The sequence below is a fragment of the Coregonus clupeaformis genome, unplaced genomic scaffold, assembly GCF_020615455.1.
Source record: "Coregonus clupeaformis isolate EN_2021a unplaced genomic scaffold, ASM2061545v1 scaf0794, whole genome shotgun sequence".
In the NCBI taxonomy this organism is placed as follows: Eukaryota; Metazoa; Chordata; class Actinopteri; order Salmoniformes; family Salmonidae; genus Coregonus; species Coregonus clupeaformis.
This window is the reverse complement of record NW_025534249.1, coordinates 170248-184047: the sequence shown is the minus strand read 5'-3', so window position 1 is coordinate 184047 and position 13800 is coordinate 170248. Positions and strand designations below refer to the sequence as shown.

General features: G+C 43.2%; 1 protein-coding gene across 4 annotated transcripts in view; it reads right to left on the bottom strand.

Moving 5' to 3' along the window:
• Positions 1 to 4628: 4628 nt before the first annotated feature.
• LOC121559872 (cardiolipin synthase (CMP-forming)) overlaps positions 4629 to 13800 on the bottom strand; it is a 30571-nt gene continuing 21399 nt past the window's right edge. For 3 of the 4 annotated variants that reach the window (XM_041872939.2, XM_041872941.2, XM_041872940.2), the window contains 2 exons: positions 5030 to 5121; positions 4629 to 4911 (listed from right to left, as the gene is read on the bottom strand). In XM_041872939.2, coding sequence (XP_041728873.1) covers positions 4821 to 4911; positions 5030 to 5121 — 183 coding nt within the window. In that variant the 3' untranslated portion in view covers positions 4629 to 4820. Of the gene's footprint in view, positions 4912 to 5029; positions 5122 to 13800 lie in introns of those variants that run through there. The other variant, XM_045216772.1, reaches the window with a different exon arrangement.

The following is a 13800-nucleotide window of genomic DNA, read 5'->3' as shown; positions in this document are numbered from 1 at the left end:
GTTTCTCAATACTTTGTTATATACCGTTTGTTGGCAATGACACAGGTCAAACGTTTTCTGTAAGTCTTCACAAGGTTTTCACACACCGTTGCTGGTATTTTGGCCCATTCCTCCATGCAGATCTCCTCTAGAGCAGTGATGTTTTGGGGCTGTCGCTGGGCAACACAGACTTTCAACTCCCCTCCAAAGATTTTCTATGGGGTTGAGATCTGGAGACTGGCTAGGCCACTCCAGGACCTTGAAATGCTTCTTACGAAGCCACTCCTTCGTTGCCCGGGCGGTGTGTTTGGGATCATTGTCATGCTGAAAGACCCAGCCACGTTTCATCTTCAATGCCCTTGCTGATGGAAGGAGGGTTTCACTCAAAATCTCACGATACATGGCCCCATTCATTCTTTCCTTTACACGGATCAGTCGTCCTGGTCCCTTTGCAGAAAAAACAGCCCCAAAGCATGATGTTTCCAACCCCATGCTTCACAGTAGGTATGGTGTTCTTTGGATGCAACTCAGCATTCTTTGTCCTCCAAACATGACGAGTTGAGTTTTTACCAAAAAGTTATATTTTGGTTTCATCTGACCATATGACATTCTCCCAATCCTCTTCTGGATCATCCAAATGCACTTCAGACGGGCCTGGACATGTACTGGCTTAAGCAGGGGGACACGTCTCGCATTGCAGGATTTGAGTCCCTGGCGGCGTAGTGTGTTACTGATGGTTGGCTTTGTTACTTTGGTCCCAGCTCTCTGCAGGTCTTCACTAGGTCCCCCCGTGTGGTTCTGGGATTTTTGCTCACCGTTCTTGTGATCATTTTGACCCCACGGGGTGAGATCTTGCGTGGAGCCCCAGATCGAGGGAGATTATCAGTGGTCTTGTATGTCTTCCATTTCCTAATAATTGCTCCCACAGTTGATTTCTTCAAACCAAGCTGCTTACCTATTGCAGATTCAGTCTTCCCAGCCTGGTGCAGGTCTACAATTTAGTTTCTGGTGTCCTTTGACAGCTCTTTGGTCTTGGCCATTGTGAAATTTGGAGTGTGACTGTTTGACGTTGTGGACAGGTGTCTTTTATACTGATAACAAGTTCAAACAGGTGCCATTAATACAGGTAACGAGTGGAGGACAGAGGAGCCTCTTAAAGAAGAAGTTACAGGTCTGTGAGAGCCAGAAATCTTGCTTGTTTGTAGGTGACCAAATACTTATTTTCCACCATAATTTGCAAATAAATTCATTAAAAATCCTACAATGGGATTTTCTGGATTTTTTTTCCTCAATTTGTCTGTCATAGTTGACGTGTACCTATGATGAAAATTACAGGCCTCTCTCATCTTTTTAAGTGGGAGAACTTGCACAATTGGTGGCTGACTAAATACTTTTTTTCCCCACTGTATTTCTTCCCCCTATTGTCCAAGACATGGCATTTATATCATACATGACAGAGCATGACGTGATTCCAACACACCAATCCCTAGTCTTTTCACGTCTCCCCCTATCATCTTTCCATGAACATTAGTAATGCTTTCCAGATGTTTTCAGCAAAGTAGAGTAAAGATCATCTATTACACCATTTTGCCACATCAGCAAAATCTTAGGGCCAAGTTTCCTACTTTTTGCAACGGTCAGCGTTTCTAGACTGTTAAGATACTACACCGTCATTCAACCCTACTGGGAACATTGCTTGGCTGAAGAAAAACACACCTCCCTGTGGTCGTCAAAGGCGTCCTGAGAGGTCACACACAACACACCCCATAATGATAAGGCATGGTTTACGTTTCATGACAGAGAAGTAGTTACATGTTCCTTGGTGTCCACATCACCAACAAACTATCATGGTCCAAACACACCAAGACAGTCATGAAGAGGGCACGACAAAGCCTATTCCCCCTCAGGACACTGAAAAGATTTGGCATGAGTCCTCAGATCCTCAAAAAGTTATACAGCTGCACCATCGAGAGCATTCTGACTGGTTGCATCACTGCCCAGTGATGTTCCGCCCAGTATATCACTGGGGCCAAGCTTCCTGCCATCCAGGACCTCTATACCAGGCAGTGTCAGAGGAAGGCCCTAAAAATTGTCAAAGACTCCAGCCACCCTAGTCATGGACTGTTCTCTCTGCTACCGCACGGCAGGCGGTAGCGGAGCGCCAAGTCTAGGTCCAAGAGGCTTCTTAACAGCTTCTACCCCCAAGCCATAAGACTCCTGAACAGCTAATCATGGCTACCAGGACTATTTGCATTGTCCCCCCACCCCACTCCCTCTTTTACGCTGCTGCTACTCTCTGTTTATTATCTATGCATACTCACTTTAACTCTACCCACATGTACATATTACCTCGACTAACCTGTGCCCCTACACATTGACTCTGTACCGGTACCCCATGTATATAGCCTCCCTACTGTTATTTCATTTTCATTCACTGCTGCTCTTTAATTATTTTTTACTTAACACTTATTTTTCTTAAATCTGCATTGTTGGTTAAGGGCTTGTAAGTAAGCATTTCACTGTAAGGTCTACACCTGTTGTATTCGGCGCATTTGGCAAATAAAATTTGATGTCTGTACATCTATTCATCTTTCTATCCACCCTTCCTCCCTCCCCCCCAGCTGTGGATGCGTTAGAAGCACTTAACCATGATGTTGACGGTTTCCTGGTGTCTAACCACAGAGCCAGGCAGCTAGACGGGGTCCCAGCTATGGTGAGGGAACCCAACACACACACACTCTTCAGAAATGTTTCATTTTATAGCCTGTGACATGTGTTATGCGTCTGTGTGTAGCTGGATGTGGTGTCTGAAGTGGTGTCGGTGGTAGCAGGGTGGTGTGAGGTGTACGTGGACAGAGGGGTGAGGAGAGGGAGAGACGTCCTGAAGGCCTTAGCTCTGGGGGCTACCGCTGTCTTCCTTGGACGACCTGTACTCTGGGGGCTCACCTGCCAGGTACAACTGTGTGTGTGTGTGTGTGCAGATTTACATTTACATTTTAGTCATTTAGCAGACGCTCTTATCCAGAGCGACTTACAGTTAGTGAATACATATCTTTTTTTTTTTTCTTTTTTTTTATACTGGCCCCCCGTGGGAATCGAACCCACAACCCTGCCGTTGCAAACGCCATGCTCTATTAACTGAGCTACATCCCTGCCGGCCATTCCCTCCCCTACCCTGGACGACGCTGGGCCAATTGTGCGCCGCCCATGAGTCTCCCGGTCGCGGCCGGCTGCGACAGAGCCTGGATTCGAACCAGGATCTCTAGTGGCACAGTTAGCACTGCGATGCAGTGCCTTAGACCACTGCGCCACTCAGGAGTTGATGATGCCAATTGCAATGATCATATGTGGTTGTGTTACCCACTTCAGTTGAGTGTCTGCTAAATAACTAAAATGTCAAATGTGTGTGGGTGTTTGTAGGGGGAGCAGGGTGTCAGTTATGTTCTGGATCTCATGAGAGATGAGCTACACCTGGCGATGGACCTGGCAGGTAACCATGGTGACCACTATCCATAGCTAATTAACCTACTCTGGCCCTTTCCTCCTCATCTCCTTTCATTGCCTTCTTGTCTCTTAATTCTAGCCCTCTCCTCCAATCCTCCTCCTTTCATTTATCCAAGTATGTGTAACTGCATACATGGAGTGTCTGAAAGCGGGTGTTGCAAAAGTGGGTGGATCAACAGTGATGGGTGTAACATCAGCGCTCCGTTATTGGTTAGGCTGCCATAGCACAGTGCGCCGCGGGTCAGCTTATTCTTAATAGCAGCCACGCGAAACAGTTGAGTGAAAACAAATCTGCCCAATTAGCTAATTCGCTTTCCATATACCAACTTCTGTTGATCCACCCTGTTTTTTTGCCATGGCCACTTTGACACACTCCACGTATGCAGTTACACATGACTGCATTTATCTGCACTGACTTGAATTCAGAGGTGAGGGTTGAACCGTGTGTTTTGTCTGCAGGATGTCGTTCGCTGGCGGAGGTTAAAAGATGCCTTGTCAGAAGACCTGAATTCACCTCCAGGATCTGAAGAGTGAAGACGCGGAATTCACACACACACACACACACAAATTGGGTTTCAAAGCACCAGCCATGTAACACCTGGATAAATTAGTGATTTAATCAATTAGTAATTGTAGTGATTCTCGCTGCTTTTCAACAGTTTACAAAACACTACGAATCTGATGTAATATACTGATGAAATAACCCTCATCACCTGGTATCATTTGAAGCCTCATTAAATCATGTTTCTTTCCAATATTACTGGTGTTGCGGTTTGACTAGCCTTGCACAGCCATACTTCCAAATCTCGTCTCACTGAAACCTGGACTTCCGAGGGTTTGACTAAACCTGTTGTATTGGAAAAGTCACTAAGCTAAGAGACAGAACTAATGGCAATACAAATATCAAGTCAATTTGATAATCAACAGCTGGTGACTTCAGTAGACCAGCAGATGTCACTAACACACAGCTTTGACACAGTAAACATTTTTGGTACAATTGGTGGTAATGTTGAAAACCTTGGAAACGTCACCATCATACAGACACTTAAAATTCCCACCACACACACACACACACTTGCAGAATCCTGATCCTCTTTACAGACCATACTAGTAATCTAAACAAGTAGTTGACACATACAGCGAGAGGCTATCAGAGCAGGTTCATGGTTTAATCACATCATTCATCAGATACAAAACAGTTCCCATGGCAATACTGAGATTAAAAATACGCACTCAGAGTACATTTTGTATTCTTTCCAAACACAAGTGGGTGTGTGTTTGTTCATGATTGAGGCAAGAGTGTATTAAGTTGCAACCGTTACTTGGTGTTGCCATGGTTACTTGGTGCTGTTGAGCACAGCGACAGTCTTCATGCCGTAGTGATAGTAGCTGTAGCCTGACACAGTCGTCGTTACCGCTGTGATATACCTGCACAAACAAACACAGTATCCCAAAACATGCAGAACAAAAACAATGTACCATTTAGAGTTCCAGTGTGCAGTGTGTGTAGCCTGCAGAAACAGACTGCTTGTGGAGTGTGTCTTACCATAGGGCTTGCAGGAGCGGACTGTCTGTGTAGTGAAAGACGGGAGAAGCCAACGATGCTGCTACCAGAAAGAGCTGGATCGCTGTGTTCACCTGCATGCCCGCACACAACCCACACACACGATTAACCAACTAGACAAACGACTGGGGACTGTTGTATGACGTTTTGTGCATATATACACTACCGTTCTAAAGTTTGGGGTCACTTAGAAATGTCCTGTTTTCGAAAGAAAAGCAATTTTTTTGTCCATTAAAATAACATCAAATTGATCAGAAATACAGTGTAGACATTGTTAATGTTGTAAATGGCTATTGTAGCTGGAAACTGCTGATTTTTAATGGAATATTTAAATAGGCGTACAGAGGATCATTATCAGCAACCATCAGTCCTGTGTTCCAATGGCACGTTGTGTTTGCTAATCCAAGTTTATCATTTTAAAAGGCTAATTGATCATTAGAAAACCCTTTTGCAATTATGTTAGCACAGCTGAAAACAGTTGTGCTGATTAAAGAAGCAATAAAATAGTCCTTCTTGAGACTAGTTGAGTATCTGGAGCATCAGCAATTGTGGGTTTGATTACAGGCTCAAAATGGTCAGAAACAAATAACTTTATTAATTTTTATTTAACCAGGTAAACCAGTTGAGAACAAGTTCTCATTTACAACTGCGACCTGGCCAAGATAAAGCAAAGCAGTGCGATAAAAAACAACAAAACAGAGTTACATATGGGGTAAACAAAACACAAAGTCAAAAATACAACAGAAAATATATATACAGTGTGTGCAAATGTAGCAAGTTATGGAGGGAAGGCAATAAATAGGCCATAGTGCAAAATAATTACAATTTAGTATTAACACTGGAATGATATGTGTGCAAGAGATTATGTGCAAATAGAGATACTAGGGTGCAAATGAGCAAAATAAATAACAATATGGGGATGAGGTAGTTGGGTGGGCTAATTTCAGATGGGCTGTGTACAGGTGCAGTGATCGGTAAGGTGCTCTGACAACTGATGCTTAAAGTTAGTGAGGGAGATAAGAGTCTCCAGCTTCAGAGATTTTTGCAGTTCGTTCCAGTCATTGGCAGCAGAGAACTGGAAGGAATGGCGGCCAAAGGAGGTGTTGGCTTTGGGGATGACCAGTGAGATATACCTGCTGGAGCGCATACTACGGGTGGGTGTTGCTATGGTGACCAATGAGCTAAGATAAGGCGGGGATTTGCCTAGCAGTGATTTATAGATGACCTGGAGCCAGTTGATTTGCCTAGCAGTGATTTATAGATGACCTGGATGTAGTCTATCACAGCCAACAAGAGCGTACAGGTCACAGTGGTGGGTAGTATATGGGGCTTTGGTGACAAAACGGATGGCACTGTGATAGACTACATCCAATTTGCTGAGTAGAGTGTTGGAGGCTATTTTGTAAATGACATCGCTGAAGTCAACGATTGGTAGGATTCAGTTTAACGAGGGCACGTTTGGCAGCATGAGTGAAGGAGGCTTTGTTGCGAAATAGGAAGCCGATTCTAGATTTAACTTTGGATTGGAGATGCTTAATGTGAGTCTGGAAGGAGAGTTTACAGTCTAACCAGACACCTAGGTATTTGTAGTTGTCCACATACTCTAGGTCAGACCCACCGAGAGTAGTGATTCTAGTCGGGTGGGCGGGTGCCAGCAGCGTTCGATTGAAGAGCATGCATTTAGTTTTACTAGTGTTTAAGAGCAGTTGGAGGCTACAGAAGGAGTGTTGTATGGCATTGAAGCTCGTTTGGAGGTTTGTTAACACAGTGTCCAATGAAGGGCCAGATGTATACAAAATGGTGTCGTCTGCGTAGAGGTGGATCTGAGAGTCACCAGCAGCAAGAGCGACATCATTGATATACACAGAGAAAAGAGTCGGCCCGAGAATTGAACCCTGTGGCACCCCCATAGAGACTGCCAGAGGTCCAGACAACAGGTCCTCCGATTTGAATGAGATGGGCCTGACTCGAGGCTAGCTCAAGGCTGATTAGCCAACCACAACATCCATTAGGTTGCAGCTAGCTAGTTGCGATGATCCGGTGTTAAAGGTCCAGTGATTCAGTGATTCCGGCAGAAAATCCGATATGTTCTGGGTCGATAACGCGCTGTTAGCTGGCTACTCCCGTCCGGTAGACAGAGAGGTAGATAGCCGGGATATGGGCCTGGCTCGAGGCTAGCTCAAGGCTAACTGGTGCTTGCTTCGGGGGCAGTGGTGATTAGCCAACAGCAACATCCATTCGGTTGCGGCTAGCTGTTTGCGATCCGGTGTTAAGGTCCAGTGATTCAGTTATTCCGGAAGAAAATCAGATGTTCTGGGTTAAAACCGCTAACGATGGCTAATAGCAAGTAGCTAGTTAACTGGCTAGCTAGTTTCAACTGGAGATTCTAGATAAAAGGTAAGTAAATAATAGAAGCCGTTCCACATTGAGTGAGGCGGGTTGCAGGAAAGTATATTTAGTAGAAGGATGAAAAGTGTGATAGGGGAAATATATACAACAAAAGACAAAAAATTTAAAAAACAGACTATTTACACGGACACACAACAGAGTACACGACCGCACTGCTACGGCATCTTGGAACTTTCTTCTGAAACTCATCAGTCTATTCTTGTTCTGAGAAATGAAGGCTATTCCATGCGAGAAATTGCCAAGAAACTGAAGATCTCGTACAACGCTGTGTACTACTCCCTTCACAGAACAGCGCAAACTGGCTCTAACCAGAATAGAAAGAGGAGTGGGAGGCCACGGTGCACAACTGAGCAAGATGACAAATACATTAGAGGTCCTCAACTGGCAGCTTCATTAAATAGTACCCGCAAAACACCAGTCTTAACGTCAACAGTGAAGAGGCGACTCCGGGATGCTGACCTTCCAGGCAGAGTTGCAAAGAAAAAGCCATATCTCAGACTGGCCAATAAAAATAAAAGATTAAGATGGGCAAAAGAACACAGACACTGGACAGAGGAAGATTGGAAAAAAGTGTTATGGTCAGACGAATCGAAGTTTGAGGTGTTCGGATCACAAAGAACAACATTTGTGAGACGCAGACCAAATTAAAAGATGCTGGAGGAGTGCTTGATGCCATCTGTCAAGCATGGTGGAGGCAATGTGATGGTCTGGGGTGCTTTGGTGGTGGTAAAGTGGGGGATTTGTACAGGGTAAAAGGGATCTTGAAGAATGAAGGCTATCACTCCATTTTGCAACGTCATGCCATACCCTGTGGACGGCGCTTGATTGGAGCCAATTTCCTCCTACAACAGGACAATGACCCAAAGCACAGCTCCAAACTATGCAATAACTATTTAGTGAAGGAGCAGTCAGCTGGTATTCTGTCTATAATGGAGTGGCCAGCACAGTCACCGGATCTCAACCCTATTGAGCTGTTGTGGGAGCAGCTTGACCGTATGGTACGTAAAAAGTGCCCATCAAGCCAATCCAACTTGTGGGAGGTGCTTCAGGAAGCATGGGGTGAAATCTCTTCAGATTACCTCAACAAATTGACAACTAGAATGCCAAAGGTCTGCAAGGCTGTAATTGCTGCAAATGGAGGATTCTTTGACGAAAGCAAAGTTTGAAGGACACAATTATTATTTATATTAAAAATCATTATTTCTAACCTTGTCAATGACTACATTTCCCATTCATTTTGCTATATTTCCTATTCAAACTCATTTCATGTATGTTTTCATGGAAAACAAGGACATTTCTAAGTGACCCCAAACTTTTGAATGGTAGTGTGTGTGTATGTATGTATGTATGTATGTATGTATGTATGTATGTATGTATGTATGTATGTATGTATGTATGTATGTATGTATGTATGTATGTATACACACGCACACACACACAAACAAACACAACCAGTCAAAAGTTTGGACATACCTACTCATTCAAGGGTTTTTCTTTATTTTCACATTGTAGAATAATAGTGAAGACATCAAAACTATGAAATAACACAAATGGAATCATGTAGTAACCAAACAAGTGTTAAACAAATCAAAATATATTTTATATTTGAGATTCTTCAAATAGCCACCCTTTGCCTTGATGATAGCTTTGCACACTCTTGGCATTCTCTCAACCAGCTTCATGAGGTAGTCCCCTGGAATGCATTTCAATTAACAGGTGTGCCTTCTTAAAAGTTAATTTGTGGAATTTCTTTCCTTCTTAATGCGTTTGAGCCAATCAGTTGTGTTGTGACAAGCTGGGGGGATATACAGAAGATAGCCCTATTTGGTGAAAGACTAAGTCCATATTATGGAAAGAACAGCTCAAATAAGCAAAGAGAAATGACAGTCCATCATTACTTTAAGACATGAAGGTCAGTCAATACGGAAAAGTTCAAGAACTTTGAAAGTTTCTTCAAGTGCAGTCGCAAAAACCATCAAGTGCTATGATGAAATTGGCTCTCATGAGGACCGCCACAGGAATGGAAGACCCAGAGTTAACTCTGCTGCAGAGGATAAGTTCATTAGAGTTACCAGCCTCAGAAACTGCAGCCCAAATAAATGCTTTACAGAGTTCAAGTCACAGACACATCTCAACATCAACTGTTCAGAGGGGACTGTGTGAGTCAGGCCTTCTAAAGGACACCAATAAGAAAAAGAGACCTGCTTGGGTCAAGAAACATGAGCAATGGACATTAGACCGGTGAAATTTGTCCTTTGGTCTGGAGTCCAAATTGGAGATTTTTGGTTTCAACTGCTGTGTCTTTGTGAAACGCGGTGTGGGTGAACGGATGATCTCCGCATGTGTAGTTCCCACCATAAAGCATGGAGGAGGTGGTGTTATGGTGTGGGGGTGCTTTGCTTGTGACACTGTCTGTGATTCATTTAGAATTCAAGGCACACTTAACCAGCATGGCTAACACAGCATTCTGCAGCAATTCGCCATCCAATCTGGTTTGGGCTTAGTGGGACTATCATTTGTTTTTCAACAGGACAATGACCCAACACACCTCCAGGCTGTGTAAGGGCTATTTGACCAAGGAGAGTGATGAGTGCTGCATCAGATAACCTGGCCTCCACAATCCCCCGACCTCAACCCAATTGAGATGGTTTGGGATGAGTCGGACCACAGAGTGAAGGAAAAGCAGCCAACAAGTGCTCAGCATTTGTGGGAACTCCTTCAAGACTGTTGTAAAATAATTCCAGGTGAAGCTGGTTGAGAGAATGCCAAGAGTGTGCAAAGCTGTCATCAAGGCAAAGGGTGGCTACTTGAAGAATTTGTTTAACACTTTTTTGGCTACTATAATATAATAATAATATAATATGCCATTTAGCAGACGCTTTTATCCAAAGCGACTTACAGTAATGCGTGCATAAATTTTTGTGTATGGGTGGTCCCGGGGATCGAACCCACTACCTTGGCGTTACAAGCGCCGTGCTCTACCAGCTGAGCTACAGAGGACCACACTACACGATTCCATAAGTGTTATTTCATAGTTTTGATGTCTTCACTATTATTCTACAATGTAGAAAATAGTAAAAATAAAGAACAAGCCTTGAATGAGTAGGTGTGTCCAAACTTTTGACTGGTATTGTTTGTGTATATATATATATATATATATATATATATATATATATATATATATACATACAGTATCTCACAAAAGTGAGTACACCCCTCACATTTTTGTAAATATTTGAGTATATCTTTTCATGTGTCAACACTGAAGAAATGACACTTCGCTACAATGTAAAGTAGTGAGTGTACAGCTTGTATAACAGTGTAAATTTGCTGTCCCCTCAAAATAACACAACACACAGCCATTAATGTCTAAACCGCTGGCAACAAATGTGAGTACACCCCTAAGTGAAAATGTCCAAATTGGGCCCAAAGTGTCAATATTTTGTGTGGCCACAATCATTTTCCAGCACTGCCTTAACCCTCTTGGGCATGGAGTTCACCAGAGCTTCACAGGTTGCCACTGGAGTCCTCTTCCACGCCTCTATGACGACATCACAGAGCTGGTGGATGTTAGAGACCTTGCACTCCTCCACCTTCCGTTTGAGGATGCCCCACAGATGCTCAATAGGGTTTAGGTCTGGAGACATGCTTGGCCAGTCCATCACCTTTACCCTCAGCTTCTTTAGCAAGGCAGTGGTCGTCTTGGAGGTGTGTTTGGGGTCGTTATCATGTTGGAATACTGCCCTGTGGGCCAGTCTCCGAAGGGAGGGGATCATGCTCTGCTTCAGTATGTCACAGTACATGTTGGCATTCATGGTTCCCTCGATGAACTGTAGCTCCCTAGTGCCGGCAGCACTCATGCAGCCCCATACCATGACACTCCCACCACCATGCTTGACTGTAGGCAAGACACACTTGTCTTTGTACTCCTTACCTGGTTGCCGCCACACACGCTTGACACCATCTGAACCAAATAAGTTTATCTTGGTCTCATCAGACCACAGGACATGGTTCCAGTAATCGATGTCCTTAGTCTGCTTGTCTTCAGCAAACTGTTTGCGGGCTTTCTTGTGCATCATCTTTAGAAGAGGCTTCCCTTCTGGGACGACAGCCATGCAGACCAATTTGATGCAGTGTGCGGCGTATGGTCTGAGCACTGACAGGCTGACCCCCCACCTCTTCAACCTCTGCAGCAATGCTGGCAGCACTCATGTCTATTTCCCAAAGACAACCTCTAGATATAACGCTGAGCACATGCACTCAACTTCTTTGGTCGACCATGGCGAGGCCTGTTCTGAGTGGAACCTGTCCTGTTAAACCGCTGTATGGTCTTGGCCACCGTGCTGCAGCTCAGTTTCAGGGTCTTGGCAATCTTCTTATAGCCCAGGCCATCTTTATGTAGAGCAACAATTCTTTTTTTCAGATCCTCAGAGAGTTCTTTGCCATGAGGTGCCATGTTGAACTTCCAGTGACCAGTATGAGGGAGTGTGAGAGGAATGACACCAAATTTAACACACCTGCTCCCCATTCACACCTGAGACCTTGTAACACTAACGAGTCACATGACACCGGGGAGGGAATATGGCTATTGGGCCCAATTTGGACATTTTCACTTAGGGGTGTACTCACATTTGTTGCCAGCGGTTTAGACATTAATGGCTGTGTGTTGAGTTATTTTGAGGGGACAGCAAATGTACACTGTTATACAAGCTGTACACTCACTACTTTACATTGTAGCAAAGTGTCATTTCTTCAGTGTTGTCACATGAAAAGATATACTCAAATATTTACAAAAATGTGAGGGGTGTACTCACTTTTGTGAGATACTGCATATATATATATATATATATATATATATATATATATATATATATATATATATATATATATATATACATACACACATACAGTCAGTGGGGAGAACAAGTATTTGATAACCTGCAAAATCGGCAGTGTTTCCTACTTACAAAGCATGTAGAGGTCTGTAATTTTTATCATAGGTACACTTCAACTGTGAGAGACGGAATCTAAAACAAAAATCCAGAAAAACACATTGTATGATTTTTAAGTAATTCACTTGCATTTTATTGCATGACATAAGTATTTGATCACCTACCAACCCGTAAGAATTCCGGCTCTCACAGACCTGTTAGTTTTTCTTTAAGAAGCCCTCCTGTTCTCCACTCATTACCTGTATTAACTGCACCTGTTTGAACTCGTTACCTGTATAAAAGACACCTGTCCACACACTCAATCAAACAGACTCCAACCTGTCCACAATGGCCAAGACCAGAGAGCTGTGTAAGGACATCAGGGATAAAATTGTAGACCTGCACAAGGCTGGGATGGGCTACAGGACAATAGGCAAGCAGCTTGGTGAGAAGGCAACAACCGCAATTATTAGAAAATGGAAGAAGTTCAAGATGACGGTCAATCACCCTCGGTCTGGGGCTCCATGCAAGATCTCACCTCGCGGGGCATCAATGATCATACTTATGTCATGCAATAAAATGCAAATGAATTATTTAAAAATCATACAATGTGATTTTCTGGATTTTTGTTTTAGATTCCGTCTCTCACAGTTGAAGTGTACCTATGATAAAAATTACAGACCTCTACATGTTTTGTAAGTAGGAAAACCTGCAAAATCGGCAGTGTATCAAATACTTGTTCTCCCCACTGTATATATATACAGTGAGGGGAAAAAAGTATTTGATCCCCTGCTGATTTTGTACGTTTGCCCACTGACAAAGTAATGATCAGTCTATAATTTGAATGGTAGGTTTATACACACACATATACACACATACACATATATATATATATATATATACACACACACACACACACACACACACACACACACACACACACACATATACAGTTGAAGTCAGAAGTTTACATACATTTAGGTTGGAGTCATTAAAACTATTTTTTCAACCACTCCACAGATTTCTTGTTAACAAACTATAGTTTTGTCAAGTCGGGTAGGACATCTACTTTGTGCATGACAAGTAATTTTTCCAACAATTGTTTACAGACATATTATTTCACTTATAATTCACTGTATCACAATTCCAGTGGGTCAGAAGTTTACATACACTAAGTTGACTGTGCCTTTAAAAAGCTAGGAAAATTCCAGAAAATGATGTCATGGCTTTAGAAGCTTCTGATAGGCTAATTGACATAATTTGAGTCAATTGGAGGTGTACCTGTGGATGTATTTCAAGGCCTACCTTCAAACTCAGTGCCTCTTTGCTTGACATCATCGGAAAATCAAAAGAAATCAGCCAATACCTCAGAAAAAAAATGGTAGACCTCCACAAGTCTGGTTCATCCTTGGG